The sequence below is a fragment of the Manihot esculenta genome, chromosome 3 (assembly GCF_001659605.2).
Source record: "Manihot esculenta cultivar AM560-2 chromosome 3, M.esculenta_v8, whole genome shotgun sequence".
Taxonomy (NCBI): domain Eukaryota; kingdom Viridiplantae; phylum Streptophyta; class Magnoliopsida; order Malpighiales; family Euphorbiaceae; genus Manihot; species Manihot esculenta.
The window spans coordinates 21,235,423-21,256,530 of NC_035163.2; the positions used below are offsets into that span (position 1 = coordinate 21,235,423).

General features: G+C 31.3%; 2 protein-coding genes across 2 annotated transcripts; one reads left to right on the forward strand and one right to left on the reverse strand.

Annotated features, from left to right (window-relative positions):
* Positions 1-5,501: 5,501 nt before the first annotated feature.
* On the forward strand, positions 5,502-6,851 carry LOC110610789. The gene is made up of 2 exons (XM_021750864.2): positions 5,502-6,107; positions 6,360-6,851. The coding sequence occupies exons 1-2, from the start codon at positions 5,583-5,585 to the stop codon at positions 6,405-6,407; spliced, it is 573 nt and encodes a 190-aa protein (XP_021606556.1). The 5' UTR covers positions 5,502-5,582; the 3' UTR covers positions 6,408-6,851.
* A 4,258-nt stretch (positions 6,852-11,109) lies between these two features.
* Positions 11,110-15,694, reverse strand: LOC110612227 (bidirectional sugar transporter SWEET2). Its single transcript, XM_021752946.2, has 6 exons — positions 15,242-15,694; positions 14,003-14,039; positions 13,675-13,891; positions 13,430-13,588; positions 13,205-13,324; positions 11,110-11,652 (listed from the first exon to the last, which is right to left on the reverse strand). Exons 1-6 carry the CDS (start codon positions 15,297-15,299, stop codon positions 11,539-11,541), a joined length of 705 nt encoding a protein of 234 aa, XP_021608638.1. The 5' UTR covers positions 15,300-15,694; the 3' UTR covers positions 11,110-11,538.
* Between the last annotated feature and the right edge of the window lie 5,414 nt (positions 15,695-21,108).

Consider the following 21,108-nt stretch of genomic DNA (forward strand, 5'->3'; position numbering starts at 1 on the left):
GGGTTTGTAAGCTTGGTTCTAGAGGAGGATGCTTCTCCCCTTTTTATTCGTTTCTTTTGTCTGCTAGTGACGTATAGCAACCTTCTCATCATTGGGCCACCTGTCCCTGCCATATTGATACGTATGTACGGAAGAATCAGGCCTTTGCACCATGCTAACGACCATTTAATTCACCCTTTTAGCACGCGTGTGAACCGAGCAGTTCGGAACTGGGCCAGTGATCCTTATTTTGCTAAGCTTCCAGGCCGGGCTCGGGAAGAGAAGACTGGATCATGAGAAAAGCCCGACCTCAGGGATGAATGGGCTGGGTCTTCTCACTCGTGGGCATCCACGGGTCTTAGGCCGGCTTTGTCACGGTGGGCTCGGCCTCTTACCTGGACAGTGAAACCCATCGGTCATCAATTGCCCCTTTACCTTCTCATCAGTTATTACATGAATGATGGGAGGGTAAACGCCGAGTACCCATTATGACCGTGCGACCCGAGAACTTTCCCCCTTAAAACATTTCTCTTTCCTTGTACTGTTTCAAAATTCGAAATTTCTCTATTTTTCCAGAACCCTTGTGCTTCTCTGTTCTCTGTGCGTCTCGCTTGCTCTGTTCTTCTACTCTCATCGCTTTTAAGGTACGTCCCTCATTTCACTATGGATAGCCCAAAGCTCCCTGATGTCATTAACCTAGAGTCTAGCATCACCCCTTCTACTTTAAAAAATTTCTTTTCTCGGGAGTATTTGGACACTCCCCTTTATCATATTCGAGCTCCTTACCGAAATGAGAGGATCGTTCTTCCCGACCCCTCTTCTTCCGGCTTAATAGACCCCCAGAAAGATCTCAATCTAGTCTTTTTTGTCAAACAACGAGAATACGATCTAATCTTCCCCTTTTCTCCTTTCTTCACTGAGGTCTTCCGGTACTTCGAGATAACCCCTCGAATGCTGGCTCCTAATTCCATTCTTTTCATGTGTTCTTTCGAGTCTGTCTGTCTGAGTTAGGGGTTCACACCCACGGCGCGTCTATTTGTTACCTTTTTTAGGCTGGTTAGGGCAAGCCAAAGCTTTTACTATTTTGCCCCTCGTGGAGGGCTGTCCATCTTCTTGGGTCATAAGGACTTGATAAAGGGTTGGGTGGAGGGATTCGCTGTGGTTGAGCTGAAGAAGGACTCCGGGTTGTCTTGGGAGGTGGAGCTCTCCTGAGAGGATGTCCCTCTAGGCTGCAACGACCTGCCACAGCTAAGCCTTACTGAACAAATTGGATATCTTTGACTGACTTCTTTTGAGAAGAAGTATGACGTCGAAAAGTGTATGTTTGTGTCCAGCCTTCAGGATTGCAGGGCTGCTGGTATTCCATTTCGTTTAATTGTTTTGCCTTTTCTTTGTGATTTTCATTTGGGGGTTGTTCTAATTTGTTTTGGTTTTGGGTCTTTGTAGCTTCTGACGCTAAGATGGACCAGATCAGGCCTTCGAAGAACTTTACCTTGTCTCGGAAGAGCATGAATGCCGCTTTAGATGCCTTCCGAGCTGGGCGATCAGTGGGAGAGACTGCCCAGAAGGTGGCTGAAGTCATTTCCTCCAGGTCGGCTGGCCAACTGCTTCTCTCTTCCTACCACCCTCTTCTTCTGTTGCACCGGCCTAGCCTCTGGAAGGATGTTCAGCTTGTGAGTCATCACCTCCGGATCTATCCCGGACATGTCCGATGGCTTCCAGGCGAAGCTTGATGCGTGACCTCGATCAGGGCCATCGCTTCGGTTTTATGTTCTTCTGTTAGGCCAGCATTAAGGCTGAAAACTTTGTCAGCCTCTGCTTCTGACAAGGGGAAAGTTTCCAGCTCTCCCACTGGTTCCGTCCTAGCCTCTTTCTTCTCGCCTCGGACTTCCAGGACTTCCGAGTCAAGTTTCTCTTCCACCGACCTCAGATCTGATACCGTAGCCAGATATACTGCTCTTGCCTCTTCTTGACATCCTCTGACTACTCCCACTCCTGCTTCAGTTGGGAACTTCATAGTCAAGTACCTTATGCTGGTCACGACCTCGGAATCAAACAGCACAGGTCTTTCCAGTATTGCGTTGTAGTTCAGGGGGAGTTTTACCACCAGGAACACCGCGTAATGAGTACGAGCCAATGGTGTCTCTCCGAGGGTTAACGCCAGCTTCACCTTTCCCTCTACTGGCACGGGGACTCCTCCGATCCCCTTCACCGGGGCCTGATCCCTAACCATCTGTTCTTCAGGGATTCTCATTTGTTGGAAGACCTTATACTACAGTAAGTTCACCTTGCTTCCATTGTCAACAAGGACCTTCCTGACCCGGTAGTTGTGGATGACAGCCTCGATAACAAAAGCATCATCATGAAGCATCTGAACACCCTGGGCATCTTCTGGAGAGAAGGAAACGGCCGCTGGAGAATGTTCAACTACCTGCATGACCTCGGCGCTGCTACCCTCCCCGTCTCAGCCTCTCTTTTTTCCTATTCGGCTCATTCGACCTCCAGTTCTCCCCACGATCATGTTGATGGTTCCACTGGAGCCATCATTCACCGGTCCTGCTCCCGTCCTCCGGGGTCTCTCTGCTATAGGGTTCGGCTGAGGCCTTTCTCCCTCTCGTTTTTTCATGAAATTCCTGAGATGCCCCCTTTTTATCAACCTCTCAATTTCGCTGATCATCTGATAGCAATTGTTGGTGTCATGGCCATGTGTGCGATGGTACTGATAGTATTTGTCAGGATCTCTCTGGCTTGCTTCAGCCCTCATGGGCTTTGGCCACTGGAGGAATTCCTTATTCTAGACTGCCATAAGTACTTCGGCTCTGGAGGCGTTGAGTGGGGTCAGGGTCTCTGGAACCCACGGAGGGAATGGTTTTTATTCTGGAACCCGAGGGGGGAAAGGTCTCTGGTCCCTTTGGTCCCAGGGCTGTCGATACGACTCAGGTCCTTTGCTTTGTTTTTTATCATGCCTCTCCGGCCTCCTTTCTTCTGGGGCTTTTTCCCTGTCTGTTGACTCTTTAGCAAATCTACTCGTTACCAAGGAATCATCCTGCCTTATGTATTTCTCCGCCCTCTTCATCAGTTCTGCCAGCGAGGTGGGGGGCTTCCTACTCAATGAGCCAAAGAACTCTGGGGAGGTCGTCCCCTTCTGCATGGCCTCCATTGCTCTGCCCTCGTCTAGCTCGGGGATCTGCAGAGCCTCCGTATTGAAATGGGCGACATACTCCCTCAAAGATTCATTCCTCCTCTGCCTGACTGTCTCCAGGTAGCTCGTCTTTCTGTCCGCTGGTACTCCGGCAATGAACCGACTGATGAAGATATTGGCCAAATCTCCAAAACTTCTGATACTTCCAGCCTCTAGGCTGTTAAACCATACCCGTGCTGGCCCCAAGAGCGTCGTGGGGAATACCTTGCACATCAAGGCATCCGATAGAGTCTGCAGCTCCATGAAGGTCTTATAGTTGAGGACGTGCTCCCTTGGGTTTCTAGCTCCGTCATAGGCCGCCATGAGCGACATCATAAACTTCTTGGGAATGGTCTCCTGCTGCACCCATCTCGAGAAAGGTGAAGAGGTGGGCAAGAGAGCCTGATTGTGATCCTTTGCTCCCAACTCGGCTAAGAGCTGTTCCCTCAGTTTCTGCAATTTCTGATCTACGTTCTCTTCTTCTTGTCTGGGCCTCTTCTCCAGACGATACTCCTCTTCCTGCTCTTCATCTCCCATTTTTTTGGTTGTTGTTCTAGCTGAGTAACTCTCCGCCTCATCGTTTTCTATCAACTCCCTTACTCTTCTTCCTCGGGTTCTAGCCTCTAGCTCTTCCTCTTCGCCTGCCCTTCTCCCCCTTTTCCTGGTTTCTCTGCTGTTTGTTTGAGGGTAGTTAAAGGTAGGTTGGGGTTCGTTGGTTTGGGGTTCTTCTATCACAGGCAATACGCTTGCTGGGGTACTAAGGCCCCCTCTGCTGCATCATCAGCCCTAACCAACGGGCGGTGTTTTGTAACTAGAGGGCCATGGCTTAGAGGTCCTGTTGGACAAGGTGGTTTCGGGTATATTCCCTGCCAAGCTTGGCGAGGGATTGAAAGGGGTTGGTTGGTTGTTGGGAGTCGTGGGGCTGGAGAAAGATAACTGCTGCCCCTCCTGAGCAGAGCTCAGGTCATTGGGAGTGTTAGCAATGTTGTTTTCATTATAGTTGCCCATCGTGGATCTCAATGGGTATTTATAAGAGTGGAACTCCAGCGATGAAAAGATCTCCTTCGTTCCCCACAGACGGCGCCAATTGATATTCTGAGATCCAGAAAATAGGGTTTTACAAGGGGTTTGTAAGCTTGGTCCTAGAGGAGGATGCTCCTCCCCTTTTTATTTGTTTCTTTTGTCTGCTAGTGACGTATAGCAACCTTCTTGTCATTGGGCCACCTGTCCCTGCCATGCTGATACGTATGTACGGAAGAATCAGGCCTCTGCGCCATGCTAACGACCATTTAATTCACCCTTTTAGCACGCGTGTGAACCGAGCAGTTCGGAGCTGGGCCAATGATCCTTATTTTGCTAAGCTTCCAGGCCGGGCTCGGGAAGAGAAGGCTGGATCATTAGAAAAGCCCGACCTCAGGGATGAATGGGTTGGGTCTTCTCACTCGTGCGCATCCACGGGTCTTGGGCTGGCTCTGTCACGGTGGGCTCGGCCTCTTACCTGGACTGTGAAACCCAGTGGTCATCAAAAATTTTATTAAATTACAATGTGTATATAAAAATGAGGATGAGAAGTAAATAATGGCATTAAAAAAAAAGAGGTATTGTTAAAATAAAAATATATATTTTAAGGACTGGTTTATGAGTCAAATAAAACTTTAGAGATTATATTGTAATTTTTTGATAAATTTTCAGATTTAGTTTAGCTTCTCTTGGTTATATTCGAGATAAAACGAAAAAAGTTTAGTGTTATTATTTAAAAATTAAAATTTAAAATATAAATATTAATTATTGTTAATTTTTTTAATTTTTTTATTTAATAAATTTTTTAAATAATAATTTTACGTAACATGACATATAGACTAAAAATGTTTTGATCAAAATTGGTTAAAGTAAATGGTTAAAATTAAGATAATAATGAGATAATTAATTTTATTGTCTACTATTTTAAAATTAAAATATAAATATAAAAAGTGATAAATTTAAAATTTTTTATCCAATAAAACATATCAATAATTATACATAGAATGGTTGTATTAAAAGTTTTTCTTTTTCCAGGCAATGTACTGGTAGAATTTTTACAACACAACCATAGTTTTTATTATAATCATTGCTGTAGATGATCCGGCAAAGTCATTATTCGACCCATTATATAATCCACTAATGCTGTAGAGACGTTATCTATTCATTGTTGTTTATCATTGTTCAGACATATTTATGGCAACTTCATATCTCTCGTGAGATGTCTTTATTAGCTTCAATCAATCGGTGAAACACTCACAACGGCTACTAATCCCCACATGGCTACCCTCTTAACCTCAACTCCAGCCACCGGCGGTGGCTCCCACGAGAACCCATGCCATGCATATATATTTTATATATATAGCCGATTCCACTTTCACACTCAACATAGAAACTTGCAGCCATGGAAGCAATGTTGAATTTAGAAGACAAATGGAACCTAACGACTCAACAAGCACTCCTCCTATTTGCATGCACTGCCTTTGCTCTCATCGGCCTTTGCACTGCAACCATGCTGAAAAGGAAGGCCCACAGAAAGCAAATGGCGAACCAAGACCCAGCAGCTTCTGATACCTACCAGCTTCGTTATAATAACTGGGTCAGAATAAGGAGGATGCTGATGGAGGCTTTTAGGTGGAGCAAAGCAAACAAGTGGGAAGAGAAGAGAGTTGGGAACTTGGGAGAGACGTCACCGCTACCGCCACAGCCACAGCCACAGCCACTTCTTGGGTTTGAAGATTGTGAGTCGTCGGTGAGTTTTGACTTGGGGTCTCAAAGCCATAACTCGGTGTCACCAGTGTGGCAGAGACCAATACTTATGGGGGAGAAATGTGAGTTGCCGAGGTTTAGTGGACTTATTCTCTACGATGAAAGAGGAAGACTTCTTCATCACTCCCTCGCATCAGCGCACAAGGAAAATTTACACCATGTAAGTGAAATTATTTTTTTTTAGTCTTAACTAAATAAAAATTAAAAGTTCAAATAATAAACTAAATTAAATTAAATTAAATTTCTAATAAAATCTAATTCTATTTAAATTAAAAATTAATTTAATATAATTATATGATTTAAAACTTATTAAAAATATACTTTTATACTTGATGTTTTAGGTTAAGTTGGACCTAAACTAAACTTTCTTTTTGTTTTTTGTTTTTTTTTTTTTGGGTTTGTATTCTTGTAGGAAAAACGGGCCGCCGTTTTGAAAACTACTCTCAGGGATTTGCTGTAATTTGCGTTTGGGTTATTGTTGTTCAAAGTATAGGTAAGTTGAAGTAATCTGGGGTTTGAGCTCAACAATATTTTTCCAATTTTCAATGTGGATATCAATGACCCTTTTTGTACAAAAATAAAGTAAGACATTTTAGCACAAATTTTACATTTTAAATATTTCTAATATATTTTTTTGAAATTAAAAAAAAAAAGAAATTTAGAGAAAAAAAAATTAGGAAGTTGACAAATCTAGTTAGCATGCAATGTTTCAGGAGGTCAGACACTTGCCTAATTAGATTTGCATATGATCAAAAGCCATCACGTGTTTATACTTTTATTTTTGGTTGAAGCACGTGTTTATGCTAAACAATATATTTTGGAGAAATTATTTTATGCAATTATTGTATATAAAATGAATAGATTTTAAATATTAATAATAATATGATTCATATGAATTTCATTATATTCACGCTATAATAAATTGATTGAAAATAAAATTTTATTTGTTTCATGAAAAATATTTTTTAATAAAATATTTTTTATAATTTTTGATGTTTGAAAAATATAAAATTTAGTTAATAAAAAATATTTTCTTAATCAAATTAAAAATTAAATTATTTTAAAGAAAATAACTTTCTCTTTTTTTAAACTTTAAAATTTTTTCTAAGATTTATGTACATAAATTTATTAATATATTTTATTTTTTAAATTAAAATTAAATAATAAAAAATAAATTATTTTATTAAATTTTTTTTTTAAATATAAACTATTTTCAGTAGGTGTGTTTAATAATTTCTTCCAATGTTATGTATAGTATCGGTGCTGATATTTCCAAAAGGAGATACATGTAAGGGAAAATTAAATTGTGATACGGATCTAATAGGATAAATTTTTAATAATGGTATAAAATAAACTTATATCATTCAAATAGATTTAAAAAAATTTAAAATTATATTTATATGATTCATATATATTTGGAGCGTGTTTCAACTTATATGGGACATATTTAGTGCAACACTTGCAATTATAAATTTAGAGAGTCTAATCAAATCTATGAACCAAAACTACATAAAGAAAAGTCTAAAGTGAAGATTAAGAAAGACTTTTATGAAAATTCAATTTTGTCACGATGGACTTGCTATGTTTTATTATTTAAATATTTGCTTTATTTTGATTTATATTTTTGCCATATTTTATCTTTTAAGTGTTAAAATATTGGGCCGTGTCTTGAACTTATATTTAATACTTACGAGCTTATATGTTATTTTAGAATAACCCTAAGAAGAGTGTTTAGGGTTTTATTTGTTTTCTCCTTAATATATAAGCATAAGAAACACTTGTAAGAGGCAACTTTGAATCTAAATTTTCAGAATTCGTTTTCATGCTTTTGGTGTGTATTGTTTTGAGTGAGAATAAGGATTCGCTTTCATCAATTGCACCAAGAATTTTGGCTAACTTATCAACTATTCGTTTGTCGGATTCTCATCTAAATCTTTCAATGATTGGTGTTTCGGTTTCTCTAAGTGTGAGGTGCCATAGGAGGTGAGTATATCAAAATTTTGAATTCTATATGTATTTGTGCATGTGGGTTTGAGACTTACGCTATAGGGTTCCATGTCAGTTGATATCAGAGAGTCAAGGTGAGGTAAATTCTAATTTATCTTAGATTCTATGATTTTTGAGTTTTCCTTTTGATTTGGTGAAGTTTGTGTGTTCATGGCTGCACTTTTTTTATTATGAATCATTATATAATATCTTTTGAAAGAAAAATTCGAAATCCATTAAAAAAAAAATCATCTTTACCTTATTTATCTTAATTTGGCCGAAATTGTGATATGATTCATATTTCATTTATATTGCCTTACCTAACTCAATTGATGGCTGTAATTTATTGGAATCAATTTTGAATTTTGAATTGGGTTGAATCCAGATTTGGAAACAAAAGAAATTCTGCTCATTTCTTAAAATGCACATTTAAGGCAATTGCATCTAAATTAATTTGATATCAAATTATTCTTTTAAGACTAGAAAATTCGTCCATGATGCTGAATTGAGTGAAATTTAATTTATTTTTTTCTGATTTTATTTATAGGATTTTAATATATGCCTTTTTGGGTAGATTTAAATAGATACATATTTAATTTGCTTTGAAGTGCATTAGAATTCAAATAAAAATGAACCTGGATAAAAATTTGAATTTAATTGACTTCAAAACAAATTAAATATGGATCTATTTAAAATCTATCAAAAAAGGTAAGTATCAAAACCCCATAAATAGAATTTAAAAAAATTAAATTTTACTCAATTCAGTATCATAGACGAATTTTCTAGTCTTAAAAGAAGAATTTGATATCAAATCAATTTAATTGTAATTGTCTTAAATGTGCACTTTAGAAAATAAGCAGAATTTATTTTGTCTCTAAATCTGGATTCAATCCAATTCAAATTCAAAATTTATTTCCATAAATTACAGTTATCAATTGATAGGTAAGGCAATATAGATAAAATATGAATCATATCACAATTTCGTCACATCAAGATAAATAAGGCAAAAACGATTTTTTTTAAATAGATTTCGAATTTTTCTTCCAAAAAGAGATTAGGTAATGATTCATAATCAAGAAAATACAGTCATGGACACACAAACTTCACCAAATCAACAAGAAAGAAAAGGAAAACTCAAAAACCCTATAATCTAAGATAAATCAGAATTTACCTCACTTTAACTCTAATATCAACTGACGTGAAACCTTATGGCACAAGCCTCAGACCTACACGTATAAGTAGATATGAAATCCAAAAATTTGATATACTCACCTCCTATGGGACCCCACACTTAGAGAAATTGAAACACCGATGATCGAATGATTTAGATGAGGATCCAACAAACGGTATAACGAATAGTTGATAAGTTAGCAAAGATTCATGATGTAATTGATGAAAGCAAATCATCACTCTCACTCAAAGCAATACACACCAAAGGCATGAAAATGAATTCTAAAAATTTAGATTCAAAACTGCCTCTTATAAGTGTTTTTTATCCTTATATAATAAGGAGACACGGTCTGACCAAACCACACATAAGGTCCAAGTCCAATCACACTCTAAAATAACACATCAAACTCATAAATATTAAAAATTACACTCTAAAATAGCACATCAGACTCATAAGTATTAAAATATAAGCTCAAGACATAATTCAACATTTTAAAACTTAAAAAATAAAATATGACTAGAATACAAATCCAAACAAAACCAAAATAAATCAAATGTTTAAATAATAAAACATAGCGAACCCATCATGACAAAACTAAATCTTCACAAAAAACTTTTATGATCTTCATTTTAGACTTCTCTTTATATAGTTTTGGCCCATATGTCTGATTAGACTCTCTAAGTTTATAATTACAAGTATTTACACTAAATCTGCCCCATATGAATTGAAATACGCCCCAAATATATATGGATCATATGAATATGATTTTGAACTCAGATCTATTTGAATAATAAAAGTTTACTCCACACCATTATTGGAAATTTATTCTATTGGTCGTATTAAAATGTCAAATATATATTTATTTATAATTTTTTTAAAATAAACTCATTTATAAATTAAAAAATTTAAAATCTTAGACTTAGTTTATTTTTAGAAAATAATTTATATTTAAAAAATATTTTCACTTATTTTTATTATTTAATTTTAATTTAAAATATAAAATATATTAAAAAAATTTATATATAAAAATTTTGGTAAAGATATTAAAATATAAAAAATGACATTTTTTAAAAAAAAAGAACTAATAATTTTGATTTTTAACATCAAAATAATAATGGTGATAAGATTAAGTATTATTTTAGCAAAAAATTATATTATCTTCTATATATTTCTTTACAGTATGGTTTTTATTAAAAAAAAATACATATATATTAATATCTAAAAATATGTTATATGATTAACATGTAATTCAACCATATAATTAAGGATTAGAATGGTAGTTTAATATATTTAAAATTGAAAAAATAACAAATAATGTTAAATTATATACACTTGTAATTAAATAATAAATCATATTATATATTATATATACATAGAAAAGTGTTTTTTTAATCATTAAAACTATTTAAAATTGTTTTTACATTAAAAAGTAAGTAAAAAAATAATTTTATTGAAAGAAAATGATGAATTTTAATTTCGATAATTTTTTTTTTTTTACTTTTAGCATTTTATTGATGCTACAAATTGTTAGCGATACAATGAAAGAAGTACTTTATTGCAATATTTAAGTCTAACAACTCCATGTAAAAAAAAGTAAATATTATGAAGACAATATTTTTTTCCGTAATTTTCTAATTGCTAACATTATTTAAAATTAATTTTCATAAAAAAAATTTTAAAATAAAAATTCTCATGCAAAGTCGTGGATGTCTATGATTTTATCCACCAATTGTATTTCGACCAACAAAAAAAATCTACTAATTATAAAAAAATATTTTTGACTTCCATAAAATATTTCTTATAATTTTTTTCAAAAAAAATTTCAGACATGAAATTAGTTTATAATTACGAGAGAAGCTGGTTATGGTTTATAATATATATATATTTCTATTATGCCTTTTTGGAGAATAAGAAAAAAAAAAAAAAAAGCTCTCTCTCCCTCGCACACAGGCACAGGCAGGTTATACCTGGGATTTCCATGAAATCTTTCATCCTCCCTTCAAAATCAAACCAAGAAACCAAAATGGCAAATCCACAGACCAGAAAAGATTCAGTTCATACAATCCACAACATCATATAAAACATCTCTAATTAGCCAAGACTCTTTACATTGTCCCCATTTCCTATTTTCTTAACAACCCATATGCAACAACAACAGCACTGACAAATAAAATTACAAACAGTTTCAAGCTTATAAAATACACTGAATTTCAGACGGAAGAATCAATTTAAAATCATTCACTATGCAGTGAAAGGTGACAAAGTGCTTTGAATGAAGCCAAGTAATCAATCCTTTAGATTAAGATTTGAAGCATGCCACTACATTCCATCAGCATATGAAATTTCCAACTTGCATATGGCACAGTAATTCCAGACCTGAAGAAAATTATTACAACAACCCTTTTGCATTACCTCCTTTTGCCACCCTCACTACTTATGCATATGGCTCTATCAAGGGTTCTCTGGAGTCCTCTGTAGATTTCTTTTTGTAGTAAAAGTATAATGCCAGTTGAGTAATTCCCAAAATACTTCCTATGCCATTTGGGACCTGAAATTCAAACAAGAACATCATATTTGCATGTGGATAATATAAAACAGACTACACATAGAATGCAGAAGTTAAGAGAGTACAAACAAATATATATGATATGAAGAACCAGAATTGGTTCTGTACATATGTGAAGAAACAGAGGTAAAAAACTAGAAGGTGATTTTCAATGTGCCTCGGTGCCTATTCCTGCAGGCAAATGAGAATGTAAATGAACTAACAATTAACAAATCAATGAATGTACAAATTGAAAAGAGAATCTCCCAATAACATAAAACTCCAGCATACCCAACATCACAAATGATAATAATAATAAATAATAATAATAAAAGAGAATATAATCCTAAATTCAACAAAATGCATACATATATAACATATAAAGTGCCCCACCCCTACTCTAAAACAGGTTGAATTTCATCTAGCCATATTGAATAAGGTCAACAAGTCCTTAAAACTTCTGCTCAATGTCTCTCCACTAGGTACTAGCACCACAAACTCAGGAAAAATTTCATTCAGGTCACTACACAATAATTTAGGATGGGATAATACAGTGCGTTCATCTAAGGATCCAAACATGCATATGCAGCTAGAAGATTTTTAGGCCAAATATATTTAGAAGCCCTATACTATATTCCAAAGTTCATTTGATCTCTTTATATTTAAGGTTTATTTTAGAAGCAAATGGTTACGATGGGTAATGGTGCACCAACATGGTATGATGGTTGATCGGACATAATGTCTTAACCTTCTTCAACCTTCAGACTCTGTCTCACTTTGAATCCCATTTCTACCAAATCTAATGATCCTAAAGCACAAATGACCGTCACCAACCACATCATTTCTATATTCTCTCCACCCCCCCCCCCCCCCCCTCTCTCTCCCTCCTCACAATAAGAACCTCCTTCTCTGCCATGTCTAACAATCATTACCCTTCTCAAAAAAAAAAAAAAAAAATTCATTACCATTGCAAACATCATCTTCAACCATTGCTATCTTTGAAAAACATGTCAAAACATTCTCTCTCTCTCTCTCCCCCCCCAAAGCCGAGTAATAAGAGTTGAAAGGTTACCATGAAGGACTTGTTCTTGTAACTACTTTTCTTTGTCTTGAGACAGAGAGTATATCAGTAATTCAAGATTGAAAACAGATTTCCACTAATTTGGTTTTGGCAAATCAAGCTCTAAGAAAATCAGACATTTGCATGGTCTATATTCAATTGTAAGGTTGGTCACGATCAACTGTGTAGTAAAAGCCAGTCCACAGCAGAATAAGATGAATAGAATTCAGACTCACCCCAGTACTCAATTTATTTTTATACTTATACTGACATTAGGACTCCAAATTGGGCCAATTTGCTGCTAAAGTAGAACTTCTGCATTTAATTGATTAAAGTAAAAGTTCCAATTGAACATTTGGGTAAAATACAAAGATTTCAAAATGCATTTTCCCGAGCAAGTTACATATAGGTCACTTTAACTGCACATCAACAGGTAAAAAGATAGACAAAAAGAGAGAAAAAGGTTACAAGTAGAATTTGCTTAAGGAAGCTTACATATACAAAGGCATCAAAATTCAAGATTCCATACAGCAAGAATGAAGTGCTCATCAAGAAAGTGGAGAGCGAGAGATAGAATGGCATAAACTCAACACTCTTTGTTCGGATCACCAAATTCTGAGAAGACAGAGTCAGATAAATGAATAGCAATTGGAAATTAATGCAAGGAAATAGTTCATAAAAGAAAGGATATAGCAAAACCGATGATTTTGATTAACTTACAATTATAAACAATGGGGAAGCAAACATTGATATGAGAGAAATACAACTCAATAACCCAACAGTGATCCACCGTATGTTTCCATCAGTAATTTGCAAGCTCCCTGTAACTATTATGGCAAATAGGCCAAAAACTGCCAACAGCAATCCAAACACCCTAACCTGCAGGCACATTGCACATGAAAAATGAATGACCATTCACCGAGACAATATATAAGGCTAGAAATTAGTCCAAAGGGATAAATAACCTTTATGGCTTTCTCAGCATATACTATGAAGAGGATTATGTACGCCAATTGGAAAACTGCACCAATTGAATTGACTGTTGCAACCATTACATTATCATTGGATATGAGGGGTGTGCCATACCACAAGCAGATCAAACAGTTCAAGAGGGCATATATATACGGTAACCCTGAGAATTGCTCCGTTGACCGGTTTCTGATAATTCTCCTGAATGTGGGTCTGGAAGTTTTGAGAAAGAGAGTGAACATGGTGAGGTGACAATTACATAATTACCTATTTTTTTCTAGTTACAATGTCTTACAATATATGAAACCCAGGAAAAAAACTTACATGGGTGACACAAACAGACCAAAAGCAAAAATGTTCCCTGCAATAACAAACAAGGATTAGCATCAGAAAATAAATTCCCTATATCGCAATCAACATTCACTCTACACCAGAAATGTGACACTTCAACAGTGATCTGATTATTGCTTTTATATAGAAAGGATGAGAAAATAAATGGGACCACTGCATTAATGAATACAAATTAGCAACAAATGTGTGCATGACTTTAAATAAGACATCAATATGTATATGCAAAAACTTCTTGCATCCTATTTTTGAGGCAATGGATTTTTCTTTCCACTCCTAAATTCAATTTGTTAGGTGGCTTTTGCTTCCTGAACTATTTAGGTAACTAGCAGTTGACAACAGCCACAATCATTTTTATGAACATCTATGCATTTCTCAGCCTCATATAAGATGGGTTCCCAAATTCTGTGGTGGAATTCGGCACTTTTGTGAAACAGAGGTAACTCGTCCTCGTGAATACTATATTTACACGATTAGTCCAGAAAGCTGTGAACAATAATCATGCTCAAATAATGTTATTGTTTAGTAATAACACCAAAAGTGACTTTCTCTGACAAAAACAATAATTAGACAAACTAACATAATATTACAGAAGTACTTTGCTCGAGTACAGGAGACAAACTTCAGAACATGATAACCAAGTTGTACCAAATTTTTATTAGGGATTGTTTGGTTTAAATGACTTCCACAAAATCTTGTGGATACAATTGAATTCCATATATCGTGTGTTTGATTCGTAAAAATTTTGGAAGTACATGGATTCATAACTAAAACCAATTTCTATAAAATGAATTTGAAATGCTTTGGGGACAAACTTAAGATAATAAAATTTTTTGGACTAAAATGCATATATTTCTCACAAACACCCTCTTTCTCCTACCTTTCTCTCCCTCTCTCAATCCTATCTCTCTCCTGCGAAAATGGGTTTTCTTATAATTTCTTTTGGAACAGCTAATCTTCTCTCTCAATTTCCAAGAGAACCCATGAATGAGAAAGCTTCTGAACAAACAGAAGCAAAGTAAAAAACGAGAGAGAGAGAGAGAGTTCATTTCTCATAACATAAACACAAGTAAAATAATGGTTTCTCTTGTTCTCAAGAATGAACAGATGATACCGATAATAATTATTATTATTATATTATTAGGAAAAGGGTAAATGCGCACTTCCAATTGAAAGCAAGAACAGAAACAGATAATTTTCAGAAAGAGACAGTACCGGCGATTCCTGCAGCATCCTTACAAGTCAACGTAGAATTTGGAATATAATCAATCATCAAATCCAATCCCTTAACACAAAGCTCACCAGTCAACAAAAGCTAAAACAATCCGAATCCAATCCAACCAAAACTAAAGCCAACCCAGTAATTATCTCTTTGTTTAGACACAAAGCCCCGTGTTTACCGGCTCCAAAATCTCTCTTTTGTCGTCTGTTTGCTTCAATGACGTTTAGAAACAGTGATTTGTGAGATTTGAGAAGGATTTGCTACCACCACAAGCTACAGGAGGAAGACGATTCTACTGAAAAATAGAAGCTCATTTATAAATTGCAGATGTCAACCACGACGAGAGAGTAGGGACAAAGAAATGGCAGTTTTCGGGTAGGGTCCCAATGTACGTGTGGAAGATCAATCTCCTTGGATAATCGCGTTGAGTCATATGCCTTCTCCACCATTCCTCTGTTTTCATCCATCTTTTAATAGTTTCCAAAATAAATCAATCTAATTATTGATGTAAAACTGTTCATTTTCAGCAATTAATTTCAAAATATAAAAAAACATAATTGTGAATTTAACCTTATACTTTATAATTTTTATAATTCTACCCTCACTTTGAAAATAAGAAAATTAAACTCTATGCATTAGCACATTGAACTGGTTATACTCTATCCTTACATTTATATAATGCACATGAATTTTGGTATATATTCAATTTTATTAGAATTATAGTGAGAATTCATATTTAATCATGGAAAATATATTATTGAAAAAAAAAACCCACAAATTTCATGAGAAATAAAAATTAGCTGAATTTTGACATTTATATTAAAAATAATATTTAAGTATTTTATAATTTATTCTTAAATTTATGTAAAAATATATCTCCTTAAATTGGTATTTTTTAAAAAAAAAATCCCCAAATTGGATTAATTTTTTTCCCTTTAAAAAGAACCACACTAATGATCAGAAATAGAAAGTAATTAAAAGGGTTACTTGTGTTCATAAAAAAAAAGGTTTAGTAGTTTTTATTGATTGTGAATTGAAATAAATTTTAATTTGAATTCTCTTGCTCTTAAGTAAACCCATAAAACCCAATTGGACAATTTTGAAATGTCCTCTCTCCGATATCAAATTCATCAACAAGCAAATTAGAAAACGACTGCCCATATAATCTATTATTTAATAAATTAAAAAAAATATATTATTTAATTTTTGTAATTTGAAAAAATATATCAGTTGTTCAGTCTATTTAAAAAATATATTATAAAATTTTTATTATTTTAAAAAATTGATTAATTAATTCATCTTTACTTTAATCATTATGTGTTTATTAATTTAGCCATTTCTTTTTAATTTTAAAATATATATTATAATATTTTTAAAATTTTAATTATATACGCTCATAAATTTAATTCGATATTAAAGTTCATCTGAATAAATTTAAAATTTTAAATTCTATCTTTTTAATTTTTAATTTTTTATTTTAAAAAAAAAATTAATTGCATGTGAGTTACAGATCTGTATTATAATTTAAGTTAGTGGTGTAATAGCGTAATTTTATTTTAAAATTATCAATAGCATGTGTTATTAGATTGATTTGTATGTTAGAATTTCAGATTCCTTCAACAACAAATATCTCTCTTATTAATTGCTTAAAAACAGTATTCTATTTTACAATATTTCCTTAAAAGAAGTTTTGATCGGATTAAGAAAAAGAAAGAGAAAAAACGAATTAGTATACTAATTTTCTCAAATTAATCTTTTCCATAAATTATTATTTTAATTAAAAAATAATTATTAAAATTAAATCTTAATATAAATCCAAAAAATAAGTGACAATATAAAAATATGATCAAAAATTTTCTTTTCACGGAAAAAAATGTATATGCTGAGATAGTGATAGTTACGTCTATCACGGCTATAATATTAACTTATAAGAAAGCTTTTTCTTTCTAATAATTGAATTCCATTGAAATTCAAACTTAACAGGATCAAAAGAAGGGGAATAATTAAAAACGAGTCTTGACCTTAATGCTTTCAAAATATTATTAAATAAATACTTATGTAATGAAATAATTATTTTATTTTAATTACTCACCTCTAAAAAATAATTAATTCTCAATTCCATAATTTTTATTTATTTTATTTATATATATATATTAATAATTTTTATTAACTTTTCAATTATATTCAATTTAAATATATTAAATTTTATTAAATATAAAAAGATATTTTAAAATTTTTTTTAAAATAAAATATAATAAAATAAAATTATAATAATTATTTTATATAATACTATAATTTAAAAAATGAATAATAATTTTATGATATTGTAAAATATTAATTGTTGTAATAATTTTTAATAATTGATATCTACCGCTTCAAAAAATGAATAATATTTTTTTAAAAAAAATTACTGTAATTAATAAATTTCAGAGCTAAAAATTTTATTTATAGCATGGAGCTCTCAACTAAAAAATTTATAATTTCACTCTAAACTCAAAATTAAAAATCATACTTATAGATTTAATATGTTAATAAATATATTTGAGTAAATTTGAGAAATTTAATCTGTTGGTAAGTATATTCAAGTAAATTTGAGAAATTTTAGATTTTATTTTTTTAATTTTAATTTTATTATTATTTTTAAATCTCAATGAAGCAACGAGCAAGAAAACTCTCTTTTATAATGGTGGTAAGACATTAATGTTTTAATATTTATTCATACTTAATAAATAAAAAGTCAAAATGTTAATAGTATCCAACACTTCACAAATGTTCAAAATATCAAAGAATCGTTTAATAAACATTAATAACAATCTTGGGATTGGTGTTTTAACTTTTTTTTATATATATATATAAAATTGTGAATTTTATTATCATTAATATTGTTTATATCATTTTTTAATATAAACCTATAAAATAAAAAAAATTAGATAATTAATTTTAATAATTACTATAATATTTAAAATTAATCGGTACGTGTAATGCCGTAAATAATTGACCGTAAGAAAAATAACATATATCATTATCAAATAAAAATAATATTATGATATAAATAATATTTTATTATAATTAAAATTTTATTATATTATTTAAAATTATAAAATATTTAAATAATTGATATAATTTACATTATTAAAATTCAAATTTAATATATTTTAATATTAAAATATATTAAACTTTAAGACCCATTTCTAACTAAAGTGGTATTGAAACTAAATTTTCTTATTATAATAGACTTAATAACAGAATTCAAATCCTATCAAAATAAAACTATTAATAAACCATTTAAAGAGACAAAATTCATATGAGTTATCTTTTTTTTTATTTTCTTTTTCGAAATTCACATTGAATTCTCTGCAAATTTAGGTATTGGAGATTTTGTCTAACAAATATTTTTTATTATTTTGTAAATCCATTATTTGAATAAAAAAACTGAAGCAACATCAATTATTATTAGAGTAAATACTTGGTTGATGCTAATATGATTTAATTTTAATTTAATATGCTAAATATATTTAAATTCAATAGAAAAAACAAAGATAAATAAATTTCTATTCAACGAATAAATGGTGAGCGCAATAGCAAGATTCATTGTATAGAAAAATGAATAATTATTATAATTTATTTCCGTTTGAATAAATAATTATTATAATTTATTTTTATTTGACATTAAACTAAATACAATTTGTTAACAAGTAACAAATAAAATTTACAGGACTTCTGAGCAAAAATTATTATTTAGTAATCTTTATAATATGATAAAATTTATTAATTAATTTTTTTATTTTAAAAAATTTATTAAAAAATTTTTAATATATTAAAAAAGTTACTAATTAATCTTTATGTTAATTTAAATTATTAAATATTTTACTGTTTAATCCTTATTATTTTAAAAAATTTATTAGTTAATTTTTTAAATTTCTAAAAAATTTATTAATTAGTTATTTCACATTAGAGATATTTTATATTTCTTTTAAATATTTAATAGCAAAAATTAATGAAAAAATTAATTAATAAATTTTTTAAAATGTCAAAAATATTTTAATATATTTTTTAAAATAAAAAATCAACTAACAAATTTTATCATACTATAAAAATTAACTAATTAATTTTTCAAAATTAAAATTACAGACCACACTTTATATATAATTATTATAATGCGCACATTAATTTTTTTACTGATACTCTTATCTAAATTGTGGCTTAGTAGAATTTTACCCACCAGTTGGTGTACCTATTCTCTTGATGACTTCCTTGTCTTGCAAATTTTTTTTTCTGCACTTAGCAATTTTATAATGCAATTCCTATTGCAGGTTAAAGAAAAAATTACATATATAAAGTGGTTAAGGTGACTTCTATAAATAATCATCACTTTGTCACGTAATTAATTGTAATTTACAGAAATTTTATATTCGTAATTAATGATATTAATGGAAAATAAAAATAAGTTTAAAGAATGTAGAAACATAACTTTTTTTAAAAAATACTTTAGCAATTGAAATCTATACTTGGATGCCTTTATCCCCTACTTATACTAGCTGAAATTAAGGAGATAGAAATTATATATAATATAAATTTTAGGAGTAAGGAGATAGAATTTTAATTTTAAATGAGATAAAAGATATTTTAGTTGTATTTGGTAGATGCATCTGAGTAAATCTGAAAAGTTTCAAGAAACTAGAGTGGGGTTTTAATCCACAGGTTCCATATATATATATATATATATATATATAATTATTTTATATTGGTGAACCCCTCCAAAATTAAGTAATATGATTTAAAATATATTAAACCATAAAAATTTTGGCCCCTTGAATATTTCTACATACATTTCAATAAGTAGTATAATTTGATTTTTTTTTAATTATTTACTCTTCCAAAATTTTATTAATTTCTCCATTAATAAAAAATTTTATATAAAAATGGTAAAACTTTTGGTTTTCATTAGTTGATACTTTAGATTGTCTATTAATTTCTAAAAAAAATTGTAATTTAAAATTTAAAATTAAATTATAAATTCATAATACGATGCTTTAAAAAATTCATAATATTTATATTTATTATAAATTTTTAATGAATATAATTTTTATAGTCTAATACTTTATATTATTTTTATCTATTTTATATTTATATAATCTATTCAATATGCATGTGTACCGCTCCTAAAAAATTTTTTAGTTTCGCCCTTGAATCTACATCTTAAATCTCAAGTGATGGGTCCGATTCGGACTTCCCGTCTGTAAATCTGATACCAGATATATCACTAATCATCAGCGAATTCAATACTACTCTATAAGAACCAACGAAAAAAGGGGTTTTAAAGATCGAGCTAATTCCAAATGCTTTCTATTGCACTCTTTTGTTAACTCTGTGGGATCTTGTGGAATTATATATGATTGTAGAGCTAGTTCTTAAAATATTCGAGAGAGAATTGACAAAGGATTAACTACCCGCTAATAGCATCTTTCTTATCCAAATGCATAGATTCAGGGATGGCATCTGTGAATTATTTTCGGATACTCAATTTTATCAAAATTTCAATATTACATATTTGAAATGAGTTTGACTCGAGTTAAAGTTTAATCTGTAATATATTTATTATTTGAATTCATTAAATATTAAATATATAATTTATGATAATTTTTGTAAAAATTTTATATATCTTCTCATCTTAAAATAAATTTTAAATAATTTATAGAAATATAAGAATTTTTAAAGTAAAATGATTAAATAACAAATATTTTATATAATTTATTTTATTAATATATATAAAACTAAGTGATATGACATAATAATCATCCAAAATAAATTATAAACTGATTTTATAGGACAGAATCACGGGATAAGAGTTTAATAATTT